Source organism: Hyla sarda, chromosome 7 (assembly GCF_029499605.1).
Source record: "Hyla sarda isolate aHylSar1 chromosome 7, aHylSar1.hap1, whole genome shotgun sequence".
Lineage (NCBI taxonomy): Eukaryota > Metazoa > Chordata > Amphibia > Anura > Hylidae > Hyla > Hyla sarda.
The window spans coordinates 200,785,634-200,810,202 of record NC_079195.1 but is presented as its reverse complement, the minus strand read 5'-3'; the positions used below and the strand labels follow the sequence as shown (position 1 = coordinate 200,810,202).

Below are 24,569 nucleotides of genomic sequence, written 5' to 3'. Positions count from 1 at the left end.
AGGATGGAAATGCTCTCGATTTACCGCAGCAATTCTGCAGGTAAATCCAGATCTGCAACAATTTGTCTAAACCTATTGCTTATTTCTGTAACAGACTTAAAGGGGTATTCCAGGGAAAAAAAACTTGTTTTATATATATCAACTGGCTCCAGAAAGTTAAACAGATTTGTAAGTTACTTCGATTAATAAATCTTAATCCTTTCAGTACTTATTAGCTTCTGAAGTTATGGTTGTTCTTTTCTGTCTAAGTGCTCTCTGATGACATGTGTCTCGGGAAACGCCCAGTTTAGAAGCAAATTCCCATAGCAAACCTCTTCTAAACTGGGCGGTTCCCGAGACACGTGTCATCAGAGAGGATTTAGACAGAAAAGAACAACCTTAACTTCAGAAGCTCATAAGTACTGAAAGGATTAAGATTTTTTAATAGAAGTTATTTACAAATCTGTTTAACTTTCTGGAGCCAGTTGATATATAAAAAAAAAGTTTTTTCCTGGATAACCCCTTTAAGCATGGAACATGTTAATCTACGTATTTAAAATTTTTCAGATTTTGCTTTCAGAATTTGATGTTCTGGTAAGTCCACAACATAATTTCAACAAACTGAAGATTTAAAATTCATGGGAGGAAATTCATCAAAACTTGTGCAGAGGATAAGTTGACCAGTTGCCCATAGCAACCAGATTGATTCTTTCATTTTTGAAAAATAAAAGAAGCAATATGATTGGTTGCTATGGGCAACTGGTCAACTTTTCCTTGGCACAGGTCTTGCTGAATCTCCCCTATAGAGTTAATAGAGAACAGTCTATTACGGAACCTCATCTATTAGAACAAATAAAGACTAGCAATAGTTTCCTGCTCTGGAAGGCCCAATACATCCGTGCACTTCAATGGGAACAATTCAATGTAATGCTAAAAGCACAAGCCACAAGGCTCCTGGGGCTCGTACACAGAACTTTACTGAGCATGGTACGGTTACCTTGGTAACTGTACCGTCAAGCGTGGCTTGCGTCTCCCCACCCTGTAGATTGTAGCATCCTGCTGGCCTAAAACTTGGTTCTTGCACTTTATTTCCCCTGCAGAGGCATTGTAAGGATAATGAATAGACACTCGTCAGGTTCTCCCACAGCAGATAGATACAGTGTGTAGTCAGGGGACTCTTATAACAAAAAGGTCCAAAGCTGACAACACCTGAAAATGACTTTATTGTACAATTATTATTTACACAATTACAAAATATCCTAGATTACCCGTACACCTTGTATAAAGCTTAACACTCCTTCTTTTGAAAGGAACTGCACTTCACCAGTCCTGTGATTTCGCACTTCAAACATCGGGGGGCTCTCTAAAGCCTTTTTACCTATGACAATAACATAGGGATAACCCATCATGCGAGCTTCCATGACTCTTTTACCAATAGTTAAGTGATCTCTATCATCTAAAACGGCCTCATTACTCATATGAGGAATTGTAACTATAGAGTCGTATAGCTCTTCTGCCACCAGTGCTGCCGCCATCTCCTTGCTCCCCTTTTTAGGAGGAATGAGACAAAGCTGGTAAGGAGCTATCAGATTTGGCCAGTGAATATCCTCCTCGGTAGAGAGAATTTCTATAGATGCTGCCAACAGCCTTGAGACGCCAATGCCATAGCAACCCATTTCTGCTACAACGGGTTTGTTCTGGACATCATGACATACGGCATTAAAAACATGAGAGTATTTGGTCCCAAGGTAGAACGTGTGCCCTATCTCGATGCCTTTGCTTTCTGACAGCTCTCCTTTACAGCTAGGACAATTCTTCTCATCTGGATGCAAAGTCTCCACGTTGGCGGCAAAATCACAGCTGCGGCACACCAACAGTTTATCTTCACCAATGCTGGCAGGGAGGTGAAACTCGTGTGACATTTTTCCTCCTATATTACCTGTATCTGCTTGGACTTTCACATGCTTGAGGCCAAGGGTGTGGAATATGTTAGCATAGGCATCGCAAACATTATGATATGTTTGATAGGCGGCTTCCTCGGTTAAATCAAAAGAGTACATGTCTTTCATGTAAAACTCCCGGCCACGCAGCAAGCCAAAGCATGGCTTCTGTTCATCTCTGAATTTCCGTGTGATCTGGTAGAGCAGTAAAGGAAGCTGTTTGTAGCTGATGCCGCCTTCTGTGGCAACCAGATTGGTCACCAACTCTTCATGTGTGGGCCCCAAACAATACTCCTGGTTGTGTCTATCCATCAAACGGAGCAGCTCCTTTCCCACCAGATCCCAGCGTCCACTTTGTCTCCACAACTCTGCTGAGCAAAGGGTCACCATGTCAATCTTCTGCCCTCCAATCTCTTGCATTGCCCGGTCTATTAGTCGAATGAGCTTCTCCATTGAGCGCACGGTATGAGGAAGATAGTGGAAACACCCTGGGCTGGTGGGTCGGATCAATCCCGCTTTATACATAAGTCTCTGACTCTTGCTGGAGGGCTCATTTGACTTGGCTTGGATCTTGGGTGAGTTCTCCTTCCACAAATTTCCTGGTTGGTAAAACTTGGACAGCAGGAGGCGTCTAACTCTGGATGTGTCATTGTAAAATGTTCTGCTGGCCACAGAATACAGTAGTGAAGACCTCAGCAGCCTCCGCATCCCAAACTCTGTTACAAGAAAACGCAAGGTTATTATACCATCATAATCACGTAGAACATAAAGAAGACCCCTGACCCCCCCCCATCCCAGCAGCGTTACTCTTGTCCACAGGTCTAGAAGAACACCTCAGCCCCACAAAGTTGTTTCATCGATTATAATAAATATAAGACTATGATCCTCATAAACATTTTTCCAATTTAGTGGGAACTGTGTATAGAAAGAATCCTACCTTTAGATTTGGAAGTCTCATAAAGGCAAACAATCAACATGTAAGGCTGCCTATAGATCCTATAGCTGTTGCAAAACTACAACAACCAGCATCTCTGCGGTAGCGTCCTATCTACAGAAACCCAGGATCCACAATTATAAGTGCCCAAAGCTCTGTGAAGTTAGTGCTTCCCCAGTCCTTCCTCTCTTAGTGTCGGCTCTGGTGGTCTCCTGAGTGAACCTGAGTCTTAGAGTATCACTCAGTGCACAGAGCTCTGGGCACTCATCACAAAGGATTGTATTCCAGGGAACTATCTATATCTGGGTCAGCCTCCTTTTTGCTTTTCCCCCACCCCACCCCCTAATAAAGCATCTCCCCCTGTCCACTCTTCCCGCTGTTGTACCTCATTCCGCTGCTGTCACCCTTCCTCCTGCTACACATCCTGTCACTGCTGGCATCCTTACTCAAAAAAGGTGTGAATAAACCGTAAAAAAAAAAATAAAAAAGAAAAAGAAAACTCAATATATTACCCCAAAACTAACCCTAATAAAAATGTTAAATTACCCTGTTTCATTCCTGATCAATAACACGGAGAGATTCTTAAGGCCAAAATAGATTTTTTTTTTATCCCATCCTATATTTTCACAAAACTTTTTGAAAAGTAATCAAAAAGTTAATACTAATTAATGTAATTAATGTAAAAAGTGGTATCAGTAAAAAAAAAAAAAAAAAAAAAAGCTACAGCTCAAGGCACAAAGAAAAAAAATGAAAAATTCTATTTGTCTTTAAAAAAAAAAAAAAAAACAACAAACAAAAAAAAAAAAAGATCCTAGTTTACTCTTTACCTGGTGCCGATCATGTATGTGTGCCTAATTTCCAGATTACCCCTTCTTATAGCTTCTAGTTCCCTTGTTTTTTATATATATATATATATATATATATATATATACACACACACACACACATAATCTGTATTATATAAAAGATTTTGCAAAAGACAGTGCATATTTCAGCAGCCAGAGATGCAGAAAAAGTATATTTTCGTACATATTCCCCTTCTCTTGGCGATCACTCATGCCGTTAAAGGGGTACTCCACTGGAAAACAGATTCTTAAATTACTTCTGTTAAAAATCTTAATCCTTCCAGTGCTTATCAGCTGCTGTATGCTACAAAGGATGTTCTTTCCTTTTTAAATTTCCTTTCTGCGTGACCACAGTGCTCTCTGCTGACACCTCTGTCCATGTCAGGAACTGTTCAGAGCAGGAGAGATTTGCTGTGGGGGATTTGCTCCTCTTCTGGACAGTTCCTGACATGGGCAGGGGTGTCAGCAGAGAGCACTGTGGTCAGACAGAAAGGAAATTCTAAAAAGAAAAGAACTTTCTCTGTGGTATACAGCAGCTGATAAGTACTTGAAGGATTAAGAATTTTAAATAGAAGTAATTTACAAATCTGTTTAACTTTATGGCACCAGTTGATTTAAAAAAAAATGTAAATTACAGCAAAGTACCCCTTTAACATAGCAGAGGAGGGACATGGGACACTACCACCCAAAGAAGTCAGGGGAAGCATTAAAAGGGGTTGTACATGTTTAGTAAACAATAGTGTTGGGCACGAATATTCGCATTTCAAATTTTTATTGCAAATATATTCGCTATATATTGGAAATGACAAATATTCGCTTTTTTTCCACATATGCACATATTCCTTCTTTTAACTTGTGGGCCAATTAGAAAGATGCAAATACACTTGTCAGAGGTTATCAACAACATCCCTAGCAAACAGTAGTAAAGTTACCCACCCCCTCACGGTTTTCTTCCTCGAATATGCGAATATAACGAATACGCGAAACTCGCGAATATAGGACGAATATTCGTCTATATATTCGCAAAATATGGCGAATTCGAATATGGCCAATGCCGCTCATCACTAGTAAACAAGGATTTCTAGTTTTAAAATAGAGCCCCTCCTGCTCATGGGTTATGTCTGGTATTGCAATTAATCTCCATCCAAATGAATGGGCTGTAATACAAAATGTGACCCTGAGGGGAAGGATTTCCAGTTTTGCTAAACTACAACTCCCAGCATGCCCGGACAGCCGAAGGCTGTCCGGGCATGCTGGGAGTTGTAGATTTGCAACAGCTGGAGGCACACTGGTTGGGAAACAACACTGCAATAGAGGAATAGTAGAGGAAGCTGGACTCAAAATGTCACCCCTTGTCACCACACACAATGACAGCCATACTAACCACATAACACTATAAAGCCTGTATCCCCCTGCACTGGTCGCCCTTACCATATACACCCTACAGCGCTGCTCAATAGAAAACTCCAAGGGTAAGAGAACCCGGAAGTCGCAGACCGGAAGCACAAGGAGGAAAGGAAAGCACGGTGCACCGCTAGAAACACGTGACGACCATAGAGTATACCGGAAGTGCTGGGAAGACCGGAGAGCTGCTGAGAACATGCTGGAGGACTAGACGCTTAGTGGAGGAAGCTGACGTTAGACGGTAGGTCCTTAGGGTGAGGGGGTTATGGGTGAACTACACAGACCAGAAAAGAATCCCTCAGGTTTGCTGGTAGATTTCTGTGATTTGTAGTCCTTCTATAACTCTGAGCTCCATTATTTATTTTATTGCCACATAATTGTCTAATTCTTATAAGGCAGTGTTTTCCAAACCTGTGGCAGAACTACAACTCCCATCATGCCCTGATCATGGTATGATGGGAGTTGTAGCTTTGGAACCATTGGGGAGCACATTTAAAAGGAACTGGCATTCTTTACTCCAGTGTTACTCACCTTGTGTCTCTCCAGCTGTTGCAAAACTACAACTCCCAGCATGCCCTGATCATGGTATGATGGGAGTTGTAGCTTTGGAACCATTGGGGAGCACATTTAAAAGGAATTTTACAAGGGACAGAACTGGCATTCTTTACTCCAGTGTTGCTCACCTTGTGTCTCTCCAGCTGTTGCAAAACTACAACTCCCAGCATGCCCTGACAGCCTTTGGCTGTCCGGGCTTGTTGGCAGTTGTAGTTTTGCAACAGCTGGAGACACATGGTTCGGAAAACACTGATTTAAAGGTTTATAGTGTGAAAGTATTTGCTTTAAAGGGGTACTCCGACGGAAAACTTTTTTTTTATTTATTTATTTTTAATTAATCAACTGGTGCCAGAAAGTTAAACAGATTTGTAAATTACTTATATTAAAAAATATTAATCCTTCCAGTACTTTTTAGCTGCTGAATACTACAGAGGAAATTATTTTCTTTTAGGAACACAGAGCTCTCTGCTGACATCATGACCACAGTGCTCTCTGCTGACATCTCTGTCCATTTTAAGAACTGTCCAGAGTAGAAGAAAATCCCCATAGAAAACATATGCTGCTCTGGACAGTTCCTAAAATGGACAGAGATGTCAGCAGAGAGCACTGTGGTCATGATGTCAGCAGAGAGCTCTGTGTTCCTAAAAGAAAATAATTTCCTCTGTGGTATTCAGCAGCTAATAAGTACTGGGAGGATTAAGATTTTGTAATAGAAGTAATTTACAAATCTGTTTAACTTTCTGGCACCAGTTGATTTAAAAAAAAAAAAAAAAAAAAAATTCCACCGGAGTACCCCTTTAATAGAAAAACAAAAAGTTCCACCAGAAAATGTTCATAAATTGTATCAGAAATCTGTTAGTGCGTTTGACATGCATCAGATTTATTATAGGAAATCTATCATCAGGTTTAACCCTGTACAAGCACTAGCAATATGTTATGCATCTGAGTATCGGGTCCATCACCATGTCTGGATGTTCTTTTTTGTCATCCCCCCCCCCCCCCCCAAAAAATTATTAAAACAACTTTTAAAAGTGTCCAACACCATATGTAAATTCACCGTGTTCATTGGGACGTTCGGCTTTCAGAACATGTCACCGTTCCCTTGGCTGCAGTGCTGGTGAAAGGTTTTTTGCCACCCTAGGCGAAAGCTAATATTGCCGCCCCCTTGACCCCGTTCATTGTGATACGCCCCCCCCTTAGTACTTGGGTGACACACTGTGACAACCCCCCCCCTCTCCATGTAATCTTCTTACTCTTAGGGTGACACTCTGTAACAAACCACCTCCTCATATAATCACCCTACAATTGGGGTGACACACTGTAACAAACCCCCCTCCTTATGTAATCTCCATACTATTAAGGTGATACACTTGGGAGGGGAGGTGGCGGAGAGACGGATGTTATGAGATGCAAGCACTGTCAAGATGTTGGACGGACCTCAGAGAGGAGCGCTGCATGCACTGGTGTTCTGCTACTTTTGCAGACTGAAGAATGCAAATTATTATGGTACTGGGGGGAGGGGGTTATTGGGTGCACGCTGTCAGGATGCTTGACAAACATGACCTGGGTGATGGCACCTGTGGGCTTCAGAGAGGAGGAGCGCAGCACTCCTCTGACAGGCTGAAGAATGCTAATTATTATGGTACGGGGGAGCGTCGGTGAGAGTGGTGCTGGCTAAGTTTCTTTAGGCAGGCAGAGCAGCGGCCTTATTTTACCTATAGACAGAGCCGGCCCTGCTTGGCGTGTTGGCCGCCGCCTCGTGCGGGGGTCGACACCCGCTATCTGGGCGGAGAGCCGGGGCCCCGTACAGAGAGATCGCAGGGGGCCCCAGCGGTCGGACCCCCCGCGATCTTTAAACTGTGGACCTATAGCTGTTGCAAAACTACAACAACCAGCATCTCTGTGGTAGCGTCCTATCTACAGAAACCCAGGATCCACAATTATAAGTGCCCAAAGCTCTGTGAAGTTAGTGCTTCCCCAGTCCTTCCTCTTTAGTGTCGGCTCTGGTGGTCTCCTGAGTAAACCTGAGTCTTAGAGTATCACTCAGTGCACAGAGCTCTGGGCACTCATCACAAAGGATTATATTCCAGGGAACTATCTATATCTGGGTCAGCCTCCTTTTTGCTTTTCCCCCACCCCACCCCCTAATAAAGCATCTCCCCCTGTCATCCACTCTTCCCGCTGTTGTACCTCATTCCGCTGCTGTCACTCTTCCTCCTGCTACACATCCTGTCACTGCTGGCATCCTTCCTCAAAAAAGGTGTGAATAAACCGTAAAAAAATAAAAAAAAAATAAAAAAAAATAAAAACCTCAATATATTACCCCAAAACTAACCCTAATAAAAATGTTAAATTACCCTGTTTCATTCCTGATCAATAACACGGAGAGATTCTTAAGGCCAAAATAGATTTTTTTTTTTTATCCCATCCTATATTTTCACAAAATTTTTTGAAAAGTAATCAAAAAGTTAATACTAATTAATGTAATTAATGTAAAAAGTGGTATCAGTAAAAAATAAAAATAAAAAAAAAGCTACAGCTCAAGGCACAAAGAAAAAAAAATGAAAAATTCTATTTGTCTTTAAAAAAAAAAAAAAAAAAGATCCTAGTTTACTCTTTACCTGGTGCCGAGCATGTATGTGTGCCTAATTTCCAGATTACTCCTTCTTATAGCTTCGAGTTCCCTTGTTATGTATATATGGGCTTCAGAGAGGAGGAGCGCAGCACTCCTCTGACAGGCTGAAGAATGCAAATTATTATGGTACGGGGGAGCGTCGGTGAGAGTGGTGCTGGCTAAGTTTCTTGAGGCAGGAAGAGCAGCGGCCTTATTTTACCTATAGACAGAGCCGGCCCTGCTTGGCTATAATTAGAGATGAGCGAACTTACAGTAAATTCGATTCGTCACGAACTTCTCGGCTCGGCAGTTGGTAACTTATCCTGCGTAAATTACTTCAGCTTTCCGGTGCTCCGGTGGGCTGGAAAAGGTGGATACAGTCCTAGGAAAGAGTCTCCTAGGAATGTATCCACCTTTTCCAGCCCACCGGAGCACCTAAAAGCTGAACTAATTTATGCAGGAAAAGTCATCAACTGCCGAGCCGAGAAGTTCGTGACGAATCGAATTTACTGTAAGTTCACTCAACTCTAGCTGTAATCATGCCGATTCATCAGGTGTGATCGACAACTCAAGTACGGCCAACGTCCCTGCTATTCTTTCCAAATTTTTGCATAGGCCCAGAGCATACAACATAATGCAGTGCACACGGCCAGAGATGGGCCTGTGAGAGAATTTGGCAAGAAGAGCGGCCATGACATCAGCTGTAAATGGAGGGCGAGCAGGGGCGCCTGATTGCTGCTATAAACCAAACGGCACAATACATTTTGTATCCTTATATCAATGGTGATTGTATTTCAGATAGAGCCTGTGCAATCATGGACCCGAAGCAGCCAGAGGAGGATGAAGTCATGGACCAGTTTATGGATAAGTTCCGGACACAGAAATACAAGGGAGCATTCGATGAGGACAGCTGGGAGCAGGTAAGACTCTGAGATTCAGTCTGGCAGCTGCAGCCAAAATACTTTGGCGGTAGGACCCCGCGGCACTGCTCCATCACCATTGACTGCTATGCAGTGCTCGCGGAATTCTGCACAAAGAATGAACATGTTCATTCCCTGTGCCGAACAATTTCAGCGGCGGAAATGTGCGCCGCTGAAATTGCTCAGTGTGAACGGGTCTCGCGGAAGACCCATTCACACTGGTGTTAAAGTTCGATTACGTAGTGTGAACGCACCCTAATAGGTAATAATTCAACTCCGTTCTGTTCACACCACTGCCTGAGGCTCTGTTTACTTTAGCTTGGATAGGAAGATAACCACAGCATGGGAGAACTTTTCTCCCCAACGCGGAGACCCGATAGAACAGTGGTCTTCAAACTGTGGCCCTCCAGATGTGGCAAAACTACAATTCCCAGCATGCCCGGACAGCCGTTGGCTGTCCGGGCATGCTGGGAGTTGTAGTTTTGCCACATCTGGAGGGCCACAGTTTGAAGACCACTACAATAGAACGATGGCTGTTGGTGTCTGTAATTTGACGGATCCTGCACTGCTATCGTGAATGGTGTAACGGGACACATGATGGTGAGAACAGAGCCCGGGCTGAATTCACACTAGGGAATTTCCGGACAGAAAACTGCTCAGAAATTCCGATGCAGCAAAGCCCCATTACAGTCAATGGGATTCCGCTGCACAGTGCACACAAAGAAATATTAGCACAGAAATGAATTCATCAAAATAATTAACTTGGTCGTTCTTTTGACGGAATACCATGTGGAATACATTGCCGTCTATGGGGACCATCCGGCTGGGGATTTCGTAGTCTGAACCCAGCCTTACACTATGCAAGAAATATAAACCATGCAGTGGCCCCTTAAAAAGTTAAAGGGTTGTCCAGCAATTATTATTCATTTTTTTGCATCCTAGAGTCTGTACTACAGACATGTGTCTGGTGCAATGCTCTGCAGTCTGAAAATACCCCCATGTGTATAGGAGTGCTATTTAAAAAGTGTAAAGTATAAAAACAAATAAAATGTAAATAAACAGCTCCCCCTTTTCCTATTGCTATACATGGCTAATTGTCTGAACTATTAAAATTAAATGTTAGTAAATCATTAACATTTTATTTTAATAGTTCAGACAGTTACCCATGCAGCAATATCAAATTTACGCTGGTTTCTGCAACCGGCGTAAACGTAAAAAGATATCAAATAAAAAAAAGTCCAAAATTGCTGCTGTTTGGTCACATCACATTCTAGAAACTTTTAATATGGCCATTGTAAATAATTGAAGTAGAATCACCGTGACCCCTTATTTTGGCATTTTGACGTTTTTTTCCGATTAATCGATAAAATAATCGACTACTAATTGATATTAAAATAATCGTTAGCTGCAGCCCTAGTTGTTTTGCAACAGCTGGAGGCGCCCTGGTTGGGTAACTCTGCCCTGTGTAATAACTGAAGGAATGGGGGCAGGGTCTCTTCACATTCAGGTGGCTGAAGACGTGAAATCGCAGCTTCCACGGAGTATAAAGAGACTTCTTTCAGCATTTCAGAACAAAAGCAGATGGATTGTAGTAACTTGACCTACAGAATACCTATGGTAACTTTGCATGCTATATCATTTCTTATGACGTAACATTCACCTTTTAAATATATTGTAGGAGTTTGAGAAGATTCCCATGTTTATGAAGAAAGCTCCAGATGAAATTAACCCAGAGAAAACTCCAGAGCTGGCTTGTCTTCAGTCTATTCTGTTTGACAGCGATCGCTCCCCTGAAGGTATTGTAATCACTGAATTTCACTCAACCATTTTTATACCATTAGTCATAAAGAAAAAGACAAACTTTTGACATGTCAGTTGTGGTCATTATTCTGAGCCCCACAGAGGTTGGGTCTCAGAACAATGACTACTACAGAACAATGACTACTACATTACCCAGCCTAGCCTCTAGGTGGCAACATCATGCTGGACTGTGGCGTTTGAATAGTGGGCAATAAATGTGTTATGACAATCTGTAGTCAAGCACTTTGGAGGAGCCTTGGTCTGGACAATAACCTATTTAACTGGTGGGTGGTTAAAGTGAAGTCATGTAACTATCTACTCTGATCACGGCAGCAGATGCTGTGAGAGAAGGAGATCACACATACTACCAATTTTATTGTCGGTGTGTACTTAGCAGATCAATAATTAAGACATTTCTGGTGTGGAGTGTTTCTTTTAAAGGGAAACTGACAGATGGATCTCCTGCACTAAGCCGAATACAAAAGTTTATAGTGCGGATGAACCGAAATAAAATGACTTATCACTTACCTTGAGATACAAGGGTATTGGCCTCCGTTGCTAATATGTAAATTAGAGTTGCAATGATTAATTGATTCAATCAAATTCGATAACGGATTCGTTGTCGACAAATCCCGTTATCGAATAATCGCCTGATTCGTTGTCCGCGGTGGCAGTGAATGAACGAAGCTGATATGTCCCGCATGTAGGCTTCATTCACCGCCGCCGCCCGACATATCCCTGCTGCTGCTGCTCTACTCCTAGCGCAATTAGCGCACCGCCGGGACATGTCTATTCTCTGCTGCTCATCTCTGTACCCGACGGAGATGAGCAGCAGAGAATAGACATGTCCCGGCGGTGCGCTAATTGCGCTAGGAGTAGAGCAACAGCAGGGACATGTTGGGCGGCGGCAGTGAATGGAAGTATCGGGCCAATACTAGCAATTTGCATGGTATCGGGGACTCGTTCAGTGTCCCCGATACCTGCTTCTCCCGTTCTCCCGTCCGCATCCCGTCCCATGGAGGAGCATGTGACACACACGTCACTCCACCTCCTCCCCCGCGCCCAGCGTAATGCTACAGTGGAAGCAGAGTGACGTGTATGTCACATGCTCCTCCATAGGACATGATGCGGACGGGAGAACGGGGCAGAGGACAGCCGCAGGTGAGTGCCGTCTACAAGGGTGGGGGCTGCCGTCTACTGGAGGGACTGCTACTAATGTCTACGTGGGGCCCTGCTGTCTAAAGTGGGCAACAAGGGTGCAATGCTCTGCACATAACCCCATCTGTATAGGATAGGGCTATAACCCCATCTGTATAGGGGACTGCTTTGGAACGTCCCATCAGTATTGGTGTCCCCCAATGAAGAGCGACCGAGAAAAGGAGTTTTTTTTTTCTTTCTTCGTTCTCACCATAAAATCTCTTTCTCGTAGCCTTCATTGTTGGACTCCTCACCCACCCATTTCTTAATTTTTTTTGGTCCGGATAATCATTTCCGGTTTTTGTTTGTTTTTTTTTTTTTCATCTGGGATTTTTATCTTCAGCCTTATTTCTTTGTTGGCTTCTCCTCCTGCTTTGTGACAAAACTGATTACCTCACTTCGAGTGGGCGGGTATATCCTGCCAGGGAGGAGCTGACTTTTTTTCCTGGTGTCAGCGCCTCCTAGTGGCAAGAGCATATACCCATCAGTATAGGTGTCCCGTGTCCCCCGATCTCCCCCCCCCCCCCCCCCCATGAAGGCTACGTGAAAGAGATTTTACGGTGAGTACAAAAACAGCACCACTCTTCTCCAGGTTTTGCCTGGTATTGCAGCTCAACCTATTCACTTAAGTATAGTAAGGGCTGCCATAGCAGACATCTCTCTTAGACAACAATAGTTCAGTTTTTTGGAAGAAAGCAGTAGAATTTTTTTCTGCTCAATCTCTTTAACATTGATTATAACTCGGTAGATAAGGATTGATACACTGTACCAGTCATGTAACACAATGTAATTTCATATTGTTTATGGTCTGTTCACAGAACAAGCCAAATCCTATAAAGAAGAGGGAAATGAATACTTTAAAGAAAAGAATTACAAGAAAGCCATCATTGCTTATACTGAGGGCATCAAGAGGAATTGCAAGGATGCAGAGTTGAACGCAGTGCTGTACACAAACAGGGCTGCGGCTCAGTTCTATTTAGGTGGGTGCACATTACTGTATATCTTCTACTATCCAGCCTCATGAACCACTATAAAAAGACATCATATTATACATGTGATTCAAAGTTGTTGTTTTTTATTGATGGCCAATCCTCAGGATAGGGATCGTATCCCAACTTATCAGCTAGTTAACTCCTATACTTTAACAGGGAATAAGGGGTTATCCAGGAATAAAAAAAAACTGAGCTAATTTCTTTTAAAAACCTCTCCTCGTCTGTCTCCAGGTTGGGTGTGGTTCTTGAGCTCAGTTCCATTGAAGTGAATGGAGCCAAGTCGTAATGCCACAAAAAACCTTGGGACAGACGTGCTGTTTTTAAAAGATATTAGTTCTGTTTTTCTATTCCTGGATAACCCCTTTAATCTTAGGGTAGCCCCTTAAAGGAGATTTCCAGTCTTGGAAAACTTATCCCCTGTCCTAAGGATAGTGGATAAGTTTCAGATCACGGAGGGGTCCGACCGCTAGGATCCCCCGCAATATCCCGTACGGGGCCCCGACACCCGCGGGTAAGGGGGTGTGTCGACTACCACACAAAGCGGCGGCTGACACGCCTCCTTAATACAACTCTATGGCAAAGCCGGAGCGCTGCCTTTGACAATCTCCGGCTCTGCCATAGCGCTGTATTGAGGGGGGGGTGTCAGCCGCCGCTACGTGCCGTGGTCAATGTGAGCTCTCTGGCCAGCGATACGGATTTCAGGACTGGACTTCTTTAAATGGTTATTGCTGGGGACCTGTTTATGGAGGATCAAGCTGTCAGACCCCACTAATCACATCATAAAAGTCCTCTATGAAAAAGCCACTTTAATACCTTAAGTAATATGCTTGGACTGCCATCCTTTGCTTGATTTGGGTTATGCCAAAATTCATGATTTGTTTCACGTAAACCAAACTTAAATTCTTCTAGGCAACTACCGTTCCTCTCTAAATGATGCAGTTACTGCAAGAAAGCAAAAGCCGGACCACTTAAAGGCAGTGATTCGAGGTAATGTCCATCCTGTGTGCTTGACATTAGTCCTTGTAGATGTAGACCAAGCAAACATCATCTTATTTGTCACAGTTAAAATTAAGATCGGCGCTAAACTGATTATATATACTTTGTGAGATTTATATATTGGATATATATCATCAGTTTAGTGCCGACATCACTTATATTTTTAGTTTACTAATCTAATAGTGTGTATGGTATATAGGAACCCATATGATATATCTGGCTGCTGAGTCCTGATCCCTATGGTGGAAGCGCTGATTGTTACATTTTAATTATTTGTCACAGTCTTTTTACATTTCGTTAGAAGAAATGTAAATATTTTGCTCATTTGTTGGCAATTATTAGAAGATTTGGATCAGGTAATATTTACTGGTGCCATAAACAGTTATATCAGTGTTTCCCAACCAGGGCGCCTCCAGCTGTTGCAAAACTACAACTCCCAGAATGCCCGGACAGCCTTTGGCTATGGATTTTCTGAGCAAAATTCCACTTGGAAAATATGGTGCAGCAGCCGCCCATTGTTCTCATGCTATGGAAATTCCTGAACCCTAGGCCAGGGTTTCCCAACCAGTGTGCCTCCAGCTGTTGCAAAACTACAACTCCCAGTATGCCCGGACAGCCTTTGGCTGTCCGGGCATGCTGGGAGTTGTAGTTTTGCAACAGCTGGAGCCACCCTGGTTGGGAAGCACTAGGTTATACAGTCCAGAACAATTGATAACCAGAGCTTGTCCTTGGTCTTTTATTGAAGTCAGAACAAGGAGGGAGAAGTCCTGCTTATTCCAGTTGTCTCACATCCAGAAACCTCTCCGATCTTAGGTTTTACAGATAGAAAATCCCTTGTGACAAATAAAGGATTTTTTTTAAATATAATTTGACAGGTTTAATTGCAATATGAGACAGAATAAAAAGGAAGATCTCTATTACCTCTCATGTAACTGTGTTTTTGATCCTGAAGACTCTCTTTGTCCTGTTTTAGGTGCTCTGTGCTGCATGGAAATAAAGAACTACGCAGAAGCTGTAAAGTGGTGCGATGAAGGCTTAAAGATCAGTCCAGCCGAGAAGAAACTTTTAGAAACAAGGACAAAAGCAGATAAACTTCATGTACGGTCTTATTGCTGGGATGTTGTGTATATTCTTATTATGTATACAATAGGAATGTGTGTCATTAGTATACTACTGTAGAATCCAGGATATTCCTACACATAATGCAGTGAATGTTAAATGGGCACTGTCATCAAACTTTTTATTTTATTTTTTTATATATGTTGTAGTACTAATGTACTACAACATATCTCTAATATACATTCATTTTTTCCCATTACAATAGTTAAATTTTACATTTGAAAACCTCCTAGTGGCCGGCTGCAGCCTGGCAGGACGTCACACTTGAGTTCGGACCGATGCCGTCTGGGCAATCGGTCCTAATTCATTCAGTCTGTGCTCGCTTCCTGCCTGTCAATCAGACATGCGGGAGCGAGCGCTTTGAACGAAGAGGATGCACGCAGGCTCCCTGGCCTCGCACGCCGGCCCCGACTCCCAGTGTGAGGAAGGACTGCCCTGAACTTTATTATTTTTCGGGGGGAGCGGGTTGCGTGGCGGGGTTTGGTGGAGCGGGATGTGCAGCAGCTGCGGCCATCACAGATACTGTTTTCACCTATACAGTGTGCCTCCAGTTGTTTCCCCACTACAACTCCCAGCATGCCCTGACAGCCAATAGATGTCAGGGGAAGCTGGGAGTTCTAGTGGTGAAACAGCTGGAGGTACACTGTATAGGTGAACTAAGGGTGGAAGTCGGCCCCCCCAGCAGGCAACAGTGATGTCGAGCCTGCTAGGGAAGTCTGCCTGGAAAGTGAGCACACTACCAGGCAGACAAAAAGGCATTTTTTTAATATAAAATATAAAGGCAGTGAGGGGGTTAGGCATAGATGGGCAATAGGCAGGGACAGAAAAAAAAAAAGGATGGTGGGAGCTACTCATTAAAGGGAATTTCTGGGCTAAAATTATCCATGTCCTATCCTCAGAATTGGTTATCAATATCGACACCCGGAACCCCACCGATCAGCTGTATGCCAGTGCAGTAGTGCACACGGAGAACAGAGCTGGGAGCAGACAACTCTGTACATTATGTAGTGGCTGTGTTACTGCAGCTTATCTCCCAGTTACAGTGAAAGGGACGTGAGCTGCAGTAACACAGCACGGCCACTACAGAATGTATGGTGCCGTCTGCTTCCAGCTCCGTTCTTTTCGTACATTGGCGTTGCAGCTTTGGCTATCACCTGATGGTTGTGGTGCCGGATGGATACCAATCGTAGCTAGATTGGAAATAGGAGCATCTGATTTGTTCATCTCCAATTTAGGAATATTGAGTTGCTCTGTGTTGTTTACTGTGAGTGATAAGGAATAAAATGCTTTCTCCCTGTACAGAGGGCGGCTGAGCGAGATGCCAGGAAGTTGAAACAGGCGGAAAAAAAGAAGCAGGCAGAGAAGGATTCACTTCTTCGTGCTATTAAGGCAAGTATAGTACCTGGAAATAGCTTGCTGTCCAACTACCAAAAGCTACATCTATCATGTTTATGAGGTGTTTTTTTCATCCTTCTTGCCCTGGAGTATGACTACCATATGACAGTGTTATCACTTATGCTGCACTATAAATAATTCTTGCGCACAAAGGGAACCTTTCATCAATTTTTCGCTGCCCCAAGTGCAGGCAGCACGATGTCGGGACTGTATGAGTTACTCTGATCCACTAAGGTATTTTAGCATTATCATTATTGCTTCCAGGATCTGGGTAAGTAGTCATGGGGGTGGTGGGTCCCAGCGGCTGCTGCCCACACACAGGCCTGAGTGACTTGTCTCTTCCCAGTAGTCTATAGGAAAAGGCGCATCACTTAGGACTGGAAGGGCATGGATGACCGTTTCTCTTTAAAAGCACTTTCCAATCGGGACAGCCAGATAGCCAGAGCGGAGAGCAGCTGGAAGAGCTTTTACATGGTCACTGGTTCACTTAAAGGAAATCTGTCATCAGAATCACCCGCACTAAACATGTTACACAGGCTTGTAGTGCGGGTGATCCTGATTAAAACGCTTCTTACCTGGTTAAAAATGGTTCATTGGTTCTTCAGATATCTATATTTTTAGTTTCCTGTTATTCCCTGGCTTGGGACTCAGTGGGAGGTGTTATCATCTCGGACTCAGCTACATGTCATTCTAGCTGGGCAGAGCGGCCGCCCGGCTCATGAATATTCATGAACTTATCCTCGTAGTCTAACTCCTTTTTCTAGGTCTGGTGGGGAGGGCCGCGCAGTTCCGTACACCCGGAAGCGGCGTTCTACCCCCTGCTTCACTCGAGCTGCGGCCCAATGCAAGTAAGAAGACCGGCTGTATGAGTGAAAAGCCGGGTGGAGAACGCCACTTCCTCGTGTACGGAACGCGGCGCATGCGCGGCCCTCCCCACCAGACCTAGAAAAAGGAGTTAGATTACAAGGATAAGTTCATGAATATTCATGAGCCGGGCGGCAGCTCCGCCCAGCTAGAATGACGTGTAGCCGAGTCCGAGATGATAACACCTCCCACTGAGTCCCAAGCCAGGGAATAACAGAAAACTAAAAATAAAGATATCTGAAGAACCGCTGAACCATTTTTAACCAGGTAAGGAGCATTTTAATCAGGATCAGCCGCACTACAAGCCTGTGTAACATGTTTAGTGCGGGTGATTCTGATGACAGATTTCCTTTAAATGGGCAACATCTAATACTACATTTGCCCTCTAGCTTTCCCTGATAAAATCATCTCATTGCTGGGGGCTGCAGGATGGAAATGTGTAGTCCTAGGTAAGTAAACGTTTAAGGCATGGGAGAGGTGAGCTATCTCTGGAATTAAACCTTAAATGAGCACTGTCACTTAGAAAAACTATTATGATGTTCTTGAGACACGTGAAAAGTATTGATCGGCGGTGGTGTGTGTGTGTTCAGACTTACACCAATCAGGAGAAGGAGCTGGGAGAAGACCGGGCTCAACGCATTCTCTAGTGCAGTGGTCTCCAGCCTGTGGACCTCCAGTTGTTGTAAAACTACAACTCCCAGCATGCCCGGACAGCCAACGGCTGTCCGGGCATGCTGAGAGTTGTAGTTTTGCAACATCTGGAGGTTCGCAGATTGAAGAGCACTGCTCTAGTGGCTCTGTAAAACAAGATGGAGACACATTCTCAATTTAACTCTATGGGCAAGGGTTAGTGTGGGTGACACTGACATTTACCTTTAAATTTGCTTATCTGACTTACCACTACCTTCCTGTCCAAATATAAAGATGAAGAACATATATCTGTAAATAACATTTATCGCCTACATTATCTGACATTACAGCAAATTTGGCCCAATGCCTTTGACCCATTTTTAATTTGTTTTTATAATTTTTTCTTCTCATTTGACTAAGCAAAACATTACACTGAACGTGGTTACTGAATTTTTACTCTAGGATCGGGGCATAAAAATACTTGAACAAAGTAACAAGAAAGAAGATGATGATGAAGAAGAGGAGGAGACCTCAGGACCGTTGCAAAATGGTTCAGAAAATGTAACAGGAGCACAAGTCTTTATAGATGAGAATGGTCGACTTCATTGGCCTGTGCTATTCTTCTACCCAGAACATAGTCAGACAGATTTCATCTCTGCATTTCATGAAGAATCCAGGTAGATATCTTTAGGATTTACCTACTGGGGTAAATAATACATTATAGAAAGAGTCCAGAGGTCATACGTGCATCTGTGTGTCTGCAGGATGGGCTCTGGGTTATTGACAGAACATCCTGAGATTAAAGAGAAGGTTTCAAGTTAAAAAGATAGAACTGCCCTGTTCGCTAGGAACAGAACACAGTAATAAGTGATGTATCTGATCAATGATCATATATTTTGATTTTGGGGGTTCTGATGTGTAATAGATGAACGTCTTGTCATGTCCCTGACTTGTATTCGTTTTATTATATTTTGTCATTTTTTTTTTTTTTTAGGTTTATTGATCATCTAAATGAAATGTTCTCACAGGATTTACCCCCATGGGATGAAGAAAGAAAATACTTAGTTCACGATCTAGAGGTCAGTACTATAAAGACAGTCATCCCACCAGTTACTTCTGTAGATGGTTAGTTCACACTACCGTTGTGTTTTCCAACACGTTTGGCCCTTTTTTTCTTTTGGGCTGAACGTACCCTGAATGGGTCGGAACACAACTGACACTGCTGGTTCCTGACAAATTCTATTGACTTGAATGGAGACAATTTTTTTTTCTTTAGCCTTTGAGCCCATAATGACAAGTTATTATACTGTCTAATTTGCAGTGTAAGGCTGGGTTCACACTATGTTTTTGCCATACTGTTTTCAATCCGTTTTTCTAAAGAAAACCGTATGGCAAAAAAACGGATGGAACAGTATGGGAAAAAGTAAACCGTATGCGTTTTTAAACAGTATACTGTTTTTAAAAGTGCATACAGTTCCGTCAGTTTTTATTTAAAAAAAAACATACGTTTTTGAAAATTTTGTCCATTTTTAATGGGAGGGGTCTTAGGTGGGGACTTTAGGATTCAAATGCGCATGTGCAAAGTAAAAACGTATACGTTTTTCCCGTATGGAACCGTAAACATGTGCGTTTCCCATTGACGTCCATGTTAAAAAAAAAACGTATGCGGTTGCAGTAGGGTTTTCAAACCGGAGTCAAAACCGTGGTTGAGCACGATTTTGTCTACGGTTTTAAAACCATACTGCAACCGCATACGTTTTTTTTTAACATGGACGTCAATGGGAAACGCACATGTATACGGTTCCATACGGGAAAAACGTATACGTTTTTACTTTGCACATGCGCATTTGAATCCCAAAGTCCCCACCCAAGACCCCTCCCATTAAAAATGGACAAAATTTTCAAAAACGTATGTTTTTTTTTTTTTTTTAATAAAAACTGACGGAACTGTATGCACTTTTAAAAACAGTATACTGTTTAAAAACGCATACGGTTTACTTTTTTCCCATACTGTTCCATCCGTTTTTTTGCCATACGGTTTTCTTTAGAAAAACGAATTGAAAACAGTATGGCAAAAACGTAGTGTGAACCCAGCCTAATTTAATTCTGTGCGCTGCTTTGTCCAGTTTTCATGCACTGGGCCCACACCTGGAAGTGCTGTAGTGCAAGTCTTGTTGTTTCTGACCTTTCCTTGCATTCAACCTGGCCAGAAACAATATTTCATAGGTCACATGGTCTCGGGTGGGTGGATAGCAGGGGGGAAGGGATTTACTATAGTAATACTATCCACCCTCCCACTGCAGCATAGCCATGACCCCTGGAGAGCATGTGACTTGTGGCATATCGTCTAGCCGCATGGCATGTTGGGAAAGGTCAGAGACGACAATAAATTAATAAGACTACAGCACTTCTAGGTGTGGGTCCCGTGCAAGAAAACGGGAGAAAGCGCCGCACGGAGGTAATAGACCCAAATTACACTATGGTATAATGCAGCAAAATAGAAGAATACAACAGACGGCACTCACCATACAGGTAACTTCTTTATTCAGCCAGGCATCGGGTGTAATACACAGGCGGGGGAGGCGTGAGGAAGGGGAGACGCCGCCTTTGTCCCGGTGTCTCCCCTTCCTCACGCCTCCCCCGCCTGTGTATTACACCCGATGCCTGGCTGAATAAAGAAGTTACCTGTATGGTGAGTGCCGTCTGTTATATTCTTCTATTTTGCTGCATTGTACCGCTGTGTTACGGCTGAGCACCACCGCTACAGGCCATCAGGACATCGTTCAGTTGCCTGCACGTCCACTATAATTTGCCCAGCTTTGTCCCGCAGTGCCGGAGTCTCCAGTTCCCTTGACTTACACTGTGTTATCACTTGGTATCATGGGCTCAAAGGCTGAAAAAAAAAAATCTCGGAATACCCCTTTAAGTTTTCATAACCAACTCTGTCAGGTTTATAGCCCAAGTTGTCCTTTATCACAAGCAATCATACTAATTTCAGAAAAGTTAGAGAACTGTACTGGAAATTATTCCTTTTCCTCTGCGCCCGGGCTGCAAAAACTAAAAAACACAAACTTTAACTCACCTTCCTACGTTCCCCGATTGTGCCGATATCGGCATCCTTGTCCTCCGTTGCCGGTCTTCTTCCTGCTTTCTGGGGAGGGTGAGTCATTCTGCGCTCAGCGTATCTCTGGCTGCAGTGATGTCCCGCCTCGGCGCTGATAGGCTGAGTGCACTGTCATGTAACGAGCCTGTGCAGCAGGGAGAAGTCGGGCCCAAGCTCCTTACAGGACAATGCGCTCAGCCTATCACAGGCCGAGGCGGGACATCACTGCGGCCGGTGATTGGTTGAGTGCAGTACAACCACCGACAACCAGGAAGAGGATCGCCGTTGAGGCCGGAGCGACGGAAGGTATGTACCTCTTTATTTTTTTACTGCCGGCAGTAAGACGGGCAATTTTCCCATCCTGGAGTACTCCTTTAATGTGGAATAAGGCACCAAACTATGCAAAAGGGCCACAGGACTGAGTAATAAGCATCTAATGCAGTGTTTCCAAACCAGGATGCCTCCAGCTGTTGCAAAACTACAACTCCCTTTGGATGTCCGGGCATGCTGGGAGTTGTAGTTTTGCTACAGCTGGAGGCACCTTGATTGGGAAACACTGGTCTAATGAATGCTGCACAGTATAAGCAGATACTTCTAAAGGCTTTAAGGTGGTTACATTTATGTATGTAAGAAAGGCTGATGTACATCTAAAGGCTGCTGTTTTTGGCAGTGAAAAGCTGTTTTCTTGTTCCTTTTTTAAAGTGGACATGGATTAGCCCCATGTTGGGCGACATATTGAACTGATCCCTCTCTTGTCTCATTGTGCAGGTCTTCTTTGAGGATGAAACATCTCAGTCCTTTTACCAGGTGAATCCAGAGAGCACATTACTCCAGGTCTTGCAGCACAGCAGGTAAGAATTCTCCCAATAATTTCATTGTTCACTCACCATAAGACACAGATGTAGCCATAGAGAGAGATGCTGATGCTTATCTATACTGTAATTTATTCTCGTCTTATCTTTTCTCAGGTTTTGTGTGAAAGCTGGGACACCATCCTTTCTCATTTTTGTAAAGCAATCCCCCTTCTGCAAAAAGTATTTTTCAGACAAAAAACTTCACAGGATACACTGATATTGTAAACCAATATGGACTTTAAAGTAGCGTCATGTAAAGCTGACCGCTGAATATATTGTACATCTACCTACACTCACTGGCAATTATTAGGTACATCTTGCAGGTACTGGGTTGTATCCCCTTTTGCCTTCAGAAATGCCTTCATTCTTCGTGGCATACTTTCTACAAGGTGCTGGAAACATTTTATTAATTCGCCCGTTCCACCACATCCCAGCGGTGATCTATTGGATGAGATCTAATCACTATGGAGGCCATTGGAGTCATGTGACCTCATTGTCCTGTATGAGATGATGTCATGTGACATGGGGCATTATCCTGCTGGAGGTATCATCAGAAGATACAGGGTCCACTGTGGTCATAAAGGGATGGACATGGTCACCAACAATACAATGCTGTGTTTAAACTATGCTGAATTGGTACTAAGGGGCTACACCATTACACCACCACCAGGCTGAACTGTTGATACAAGGCAGGATGGATCTGTGCTTTCATTTTCTTTGAGCCAAATTCTGACCTTGCTATTTGAATATCACAGCTTGAATGAAAGCTCATCAGACCAGGCAACGCTTTTCTAGTCTTCCATTGTCCACTATTGGTGCCTGTGTGAATTGTAGCCTCATTTTCCTGTTTTTACCTGACAGGAGTTGCACCTGGTGTGGTCTTCTGCTGCTGTAACCCATCTGCTTCAAGGTTGGAAATGTTGTGCTTTCAGAGATGGTATTCTGCATACCTTGGTTGTAACCAGTGGTTATTTGAGCTACCATTGCCTTCAAGTCATCTAGAACCAGTCTACCTATTCTTCTCTGACCTCTTTAATCAACAAGGCATTTTTGCCAACTGCTGCTCTCTGAATATTTTCGGACCATTCTCTATAAACCCTAGAGATGGTTGTGCTTGAAAATCCCAGTAGATCATCAGTTTCTGGAACACACATAGGAGACTCTGGCACCAACAACCGTACCACGTTCAAAGCCACTTAAATTTCCATTCTTAATCTTTCTGATGCTCAGTTTGAACTTCAGCAAGTTGTCTTGACCACATCTACATGCCTAAATGTGTTGAGTTGCTGTCATGTGATTGGCTGATTAGCTATTTGTGTTAACAAGGAATTGAACAGGAATACCTAATAAAGTGGCCAGAGAGTGTACATTGCCTTGGCATAATATTCATTCATCTTATCCTCTCTTTGCATTGTTATAGCGTACCCGTCAGATCCAACAAAAAACATTTTTCTAATATATCCCTCAGTACCTAATCCTGACCATGTACATCTAATTTTTATGTGTCTAGCACCTTTATTAATAATTTTTATTATACTTGTAATTAGCTCACTAGTCTGAATTCCTCTCAAAGGGAGGGGGCGTGGCCTCACTGTGCAGGTCTCCGCCCCCTCCCTCATTATCACATCTCCTAGCATTAGCAAAACTACACCTCCCAGCTTATCCTCACTGACAGTAGCGGGACACAAGATGACAGTGGGAGGATTTTTCCTCCAGGTATGAGCCCTGCGCTCATAGCTGTCAATCAAGGAAGTGTGTCCATGACATCGGTGATGACGCATGGACACAGCAGGACTAGTATGTGTCCAAGCAGGCAGGGGGGGCAGTTGTTTGACTGGCTCTTTCAGTATGCTTTCTAATGAAAGCAATTACAAAACCTATCGGTTATACATGCTTTACAACATATCAAAAGTTTTTGTATCTGACAGTGCCCATTTAAACAAAAAGTGTCACCCTGATCACCCACACTAAACCTAATATACTAGGTTATAGCATAGGTGACCAGGATTCCACAGAGGGTTCACTTAATAAAACCGGTCTAATGGTTCCTGTGAAATCTCTTGCTATATACAGTCAACTGCGCACTTGAGGCGAGGCCCCACCGGCTGGTGACCCCTGCCTTTGTCCGTCTCCTTATACAGCCGCCCCCTCAATCTATATATTCATCTTCTGCGACTCCACCCCCTAGTGCCGCGGAGTTGCCGGTCACGTGAGCGCTCCACACTGTAGCTAGAGTCCATGTGCCGAAGGATTATGTACAGCTCTCACATCATAATGAATGTAAAAGGAACCAAGCAGGTCGGTAGAACAGCGTGCACAAAGAGCGATAATTGCGCAAAAGAAGATACCGTTTTTATTTTGGTTTTTTTCACATTTAACAGTACAAAAACCACCAATCCTCCCACATCCAGTAATGATCATTATTGAT

The 24,569-nt window shown here is 43.4% G+C and overlaps 2 protein-coding genes across 4 annotated transcripts in view; one reads left to right on the top strand and one right to left on the bottom strand.

Annotated features, from left to right (window-relative positions):
- TTC4 (tetratricopeptide repeat domain 4) overlaps positions 1-23,508 on the top strand; it is a 34,749-nt gene extending 11,241 nt beyond the window's left edge. The window contains exons 1-11 of one of the 2 annotated variants that reach the window (XM_056532186.1): positions 5,217-5,343; positions 9,070-9,191; positions 10,870-10,987; positions 13,007-13,168; positions 14,090-14,167; positions 15,150-15,274; positions 16,598-16,684; positions 18,647-18,861; positions 19,179-19,263; positions 22,056-22,138; positions 22,256-23,508. In XM_056532186.1, the coding sequence (XP_056388161.1) occupies positions 9,087-9,191; positions 10,870-10,987; positions 13,007-13,168; positions 14,090-14,167; positions 15,150-15,274; positions 16,598-16,684; positions 18,647-18,861; positions 19,179-19,263; positions 22,056-22,138; positions 22,256-22,358 (1,161 nt within the window). In that variant the 5' untranslated portion in view covers positions 5,217-5,343; positions 9,070-9,086 and the 3' untranslated portion in view covers positions 22,359-23,508. Of the gene's footprint in view, positions 1-5,216; positions 5,344-9,069; positions 9,192-10,869; positions 10,988-13,006; positions 13,169-14,089; positions 14,168-15,149; positions 15,275-16,597; positions 16,685-18,646; positions 18,862-19,178; positions 19,264-22,055; positions 22,139-22,255 lie in introns of those variants that run through there. The other variant, XM_056532187.1, reaches the window with a different exon arrangement.
- Positions 1,146-5,220, bottom strand: PARS2 (prolyl-tRNA synthetase 2, mitochondrial). 2 transcript variants are annotated; one of them, XM_056532185.1, is made up of 2 exons: positions 3,239-3,260; positions 1,146-2,635 (listed from the first exon to the last, which is right to left on the bottom strand). In XM_056532185.1, exon 2 carries the CDS (start codon positions 2,625-2,627, stop codon positions 1,239-1,241), a length of 1,389 nt encoding a protein of 462 aa, XP_056388160.1. In that variant the 5' UTR covers positions 2,628-2,635; positions 3,239-3,260; the 3' UTR covers positions 1,146-1,238. The 2 variants fall into 2 exon arrangements, with proteins under 2 accessions (XP_056388160.1, XP_056388159.1); XM_056532184.1 differs by lacking the exon at positions 3,239-3,260 and adding an exon at positions 5,130-5,220 and having other exon boundaries at positions 1,148-2,635.
- Positions 23,509-24,569: the final 1,061 nt, after the last annotated feature.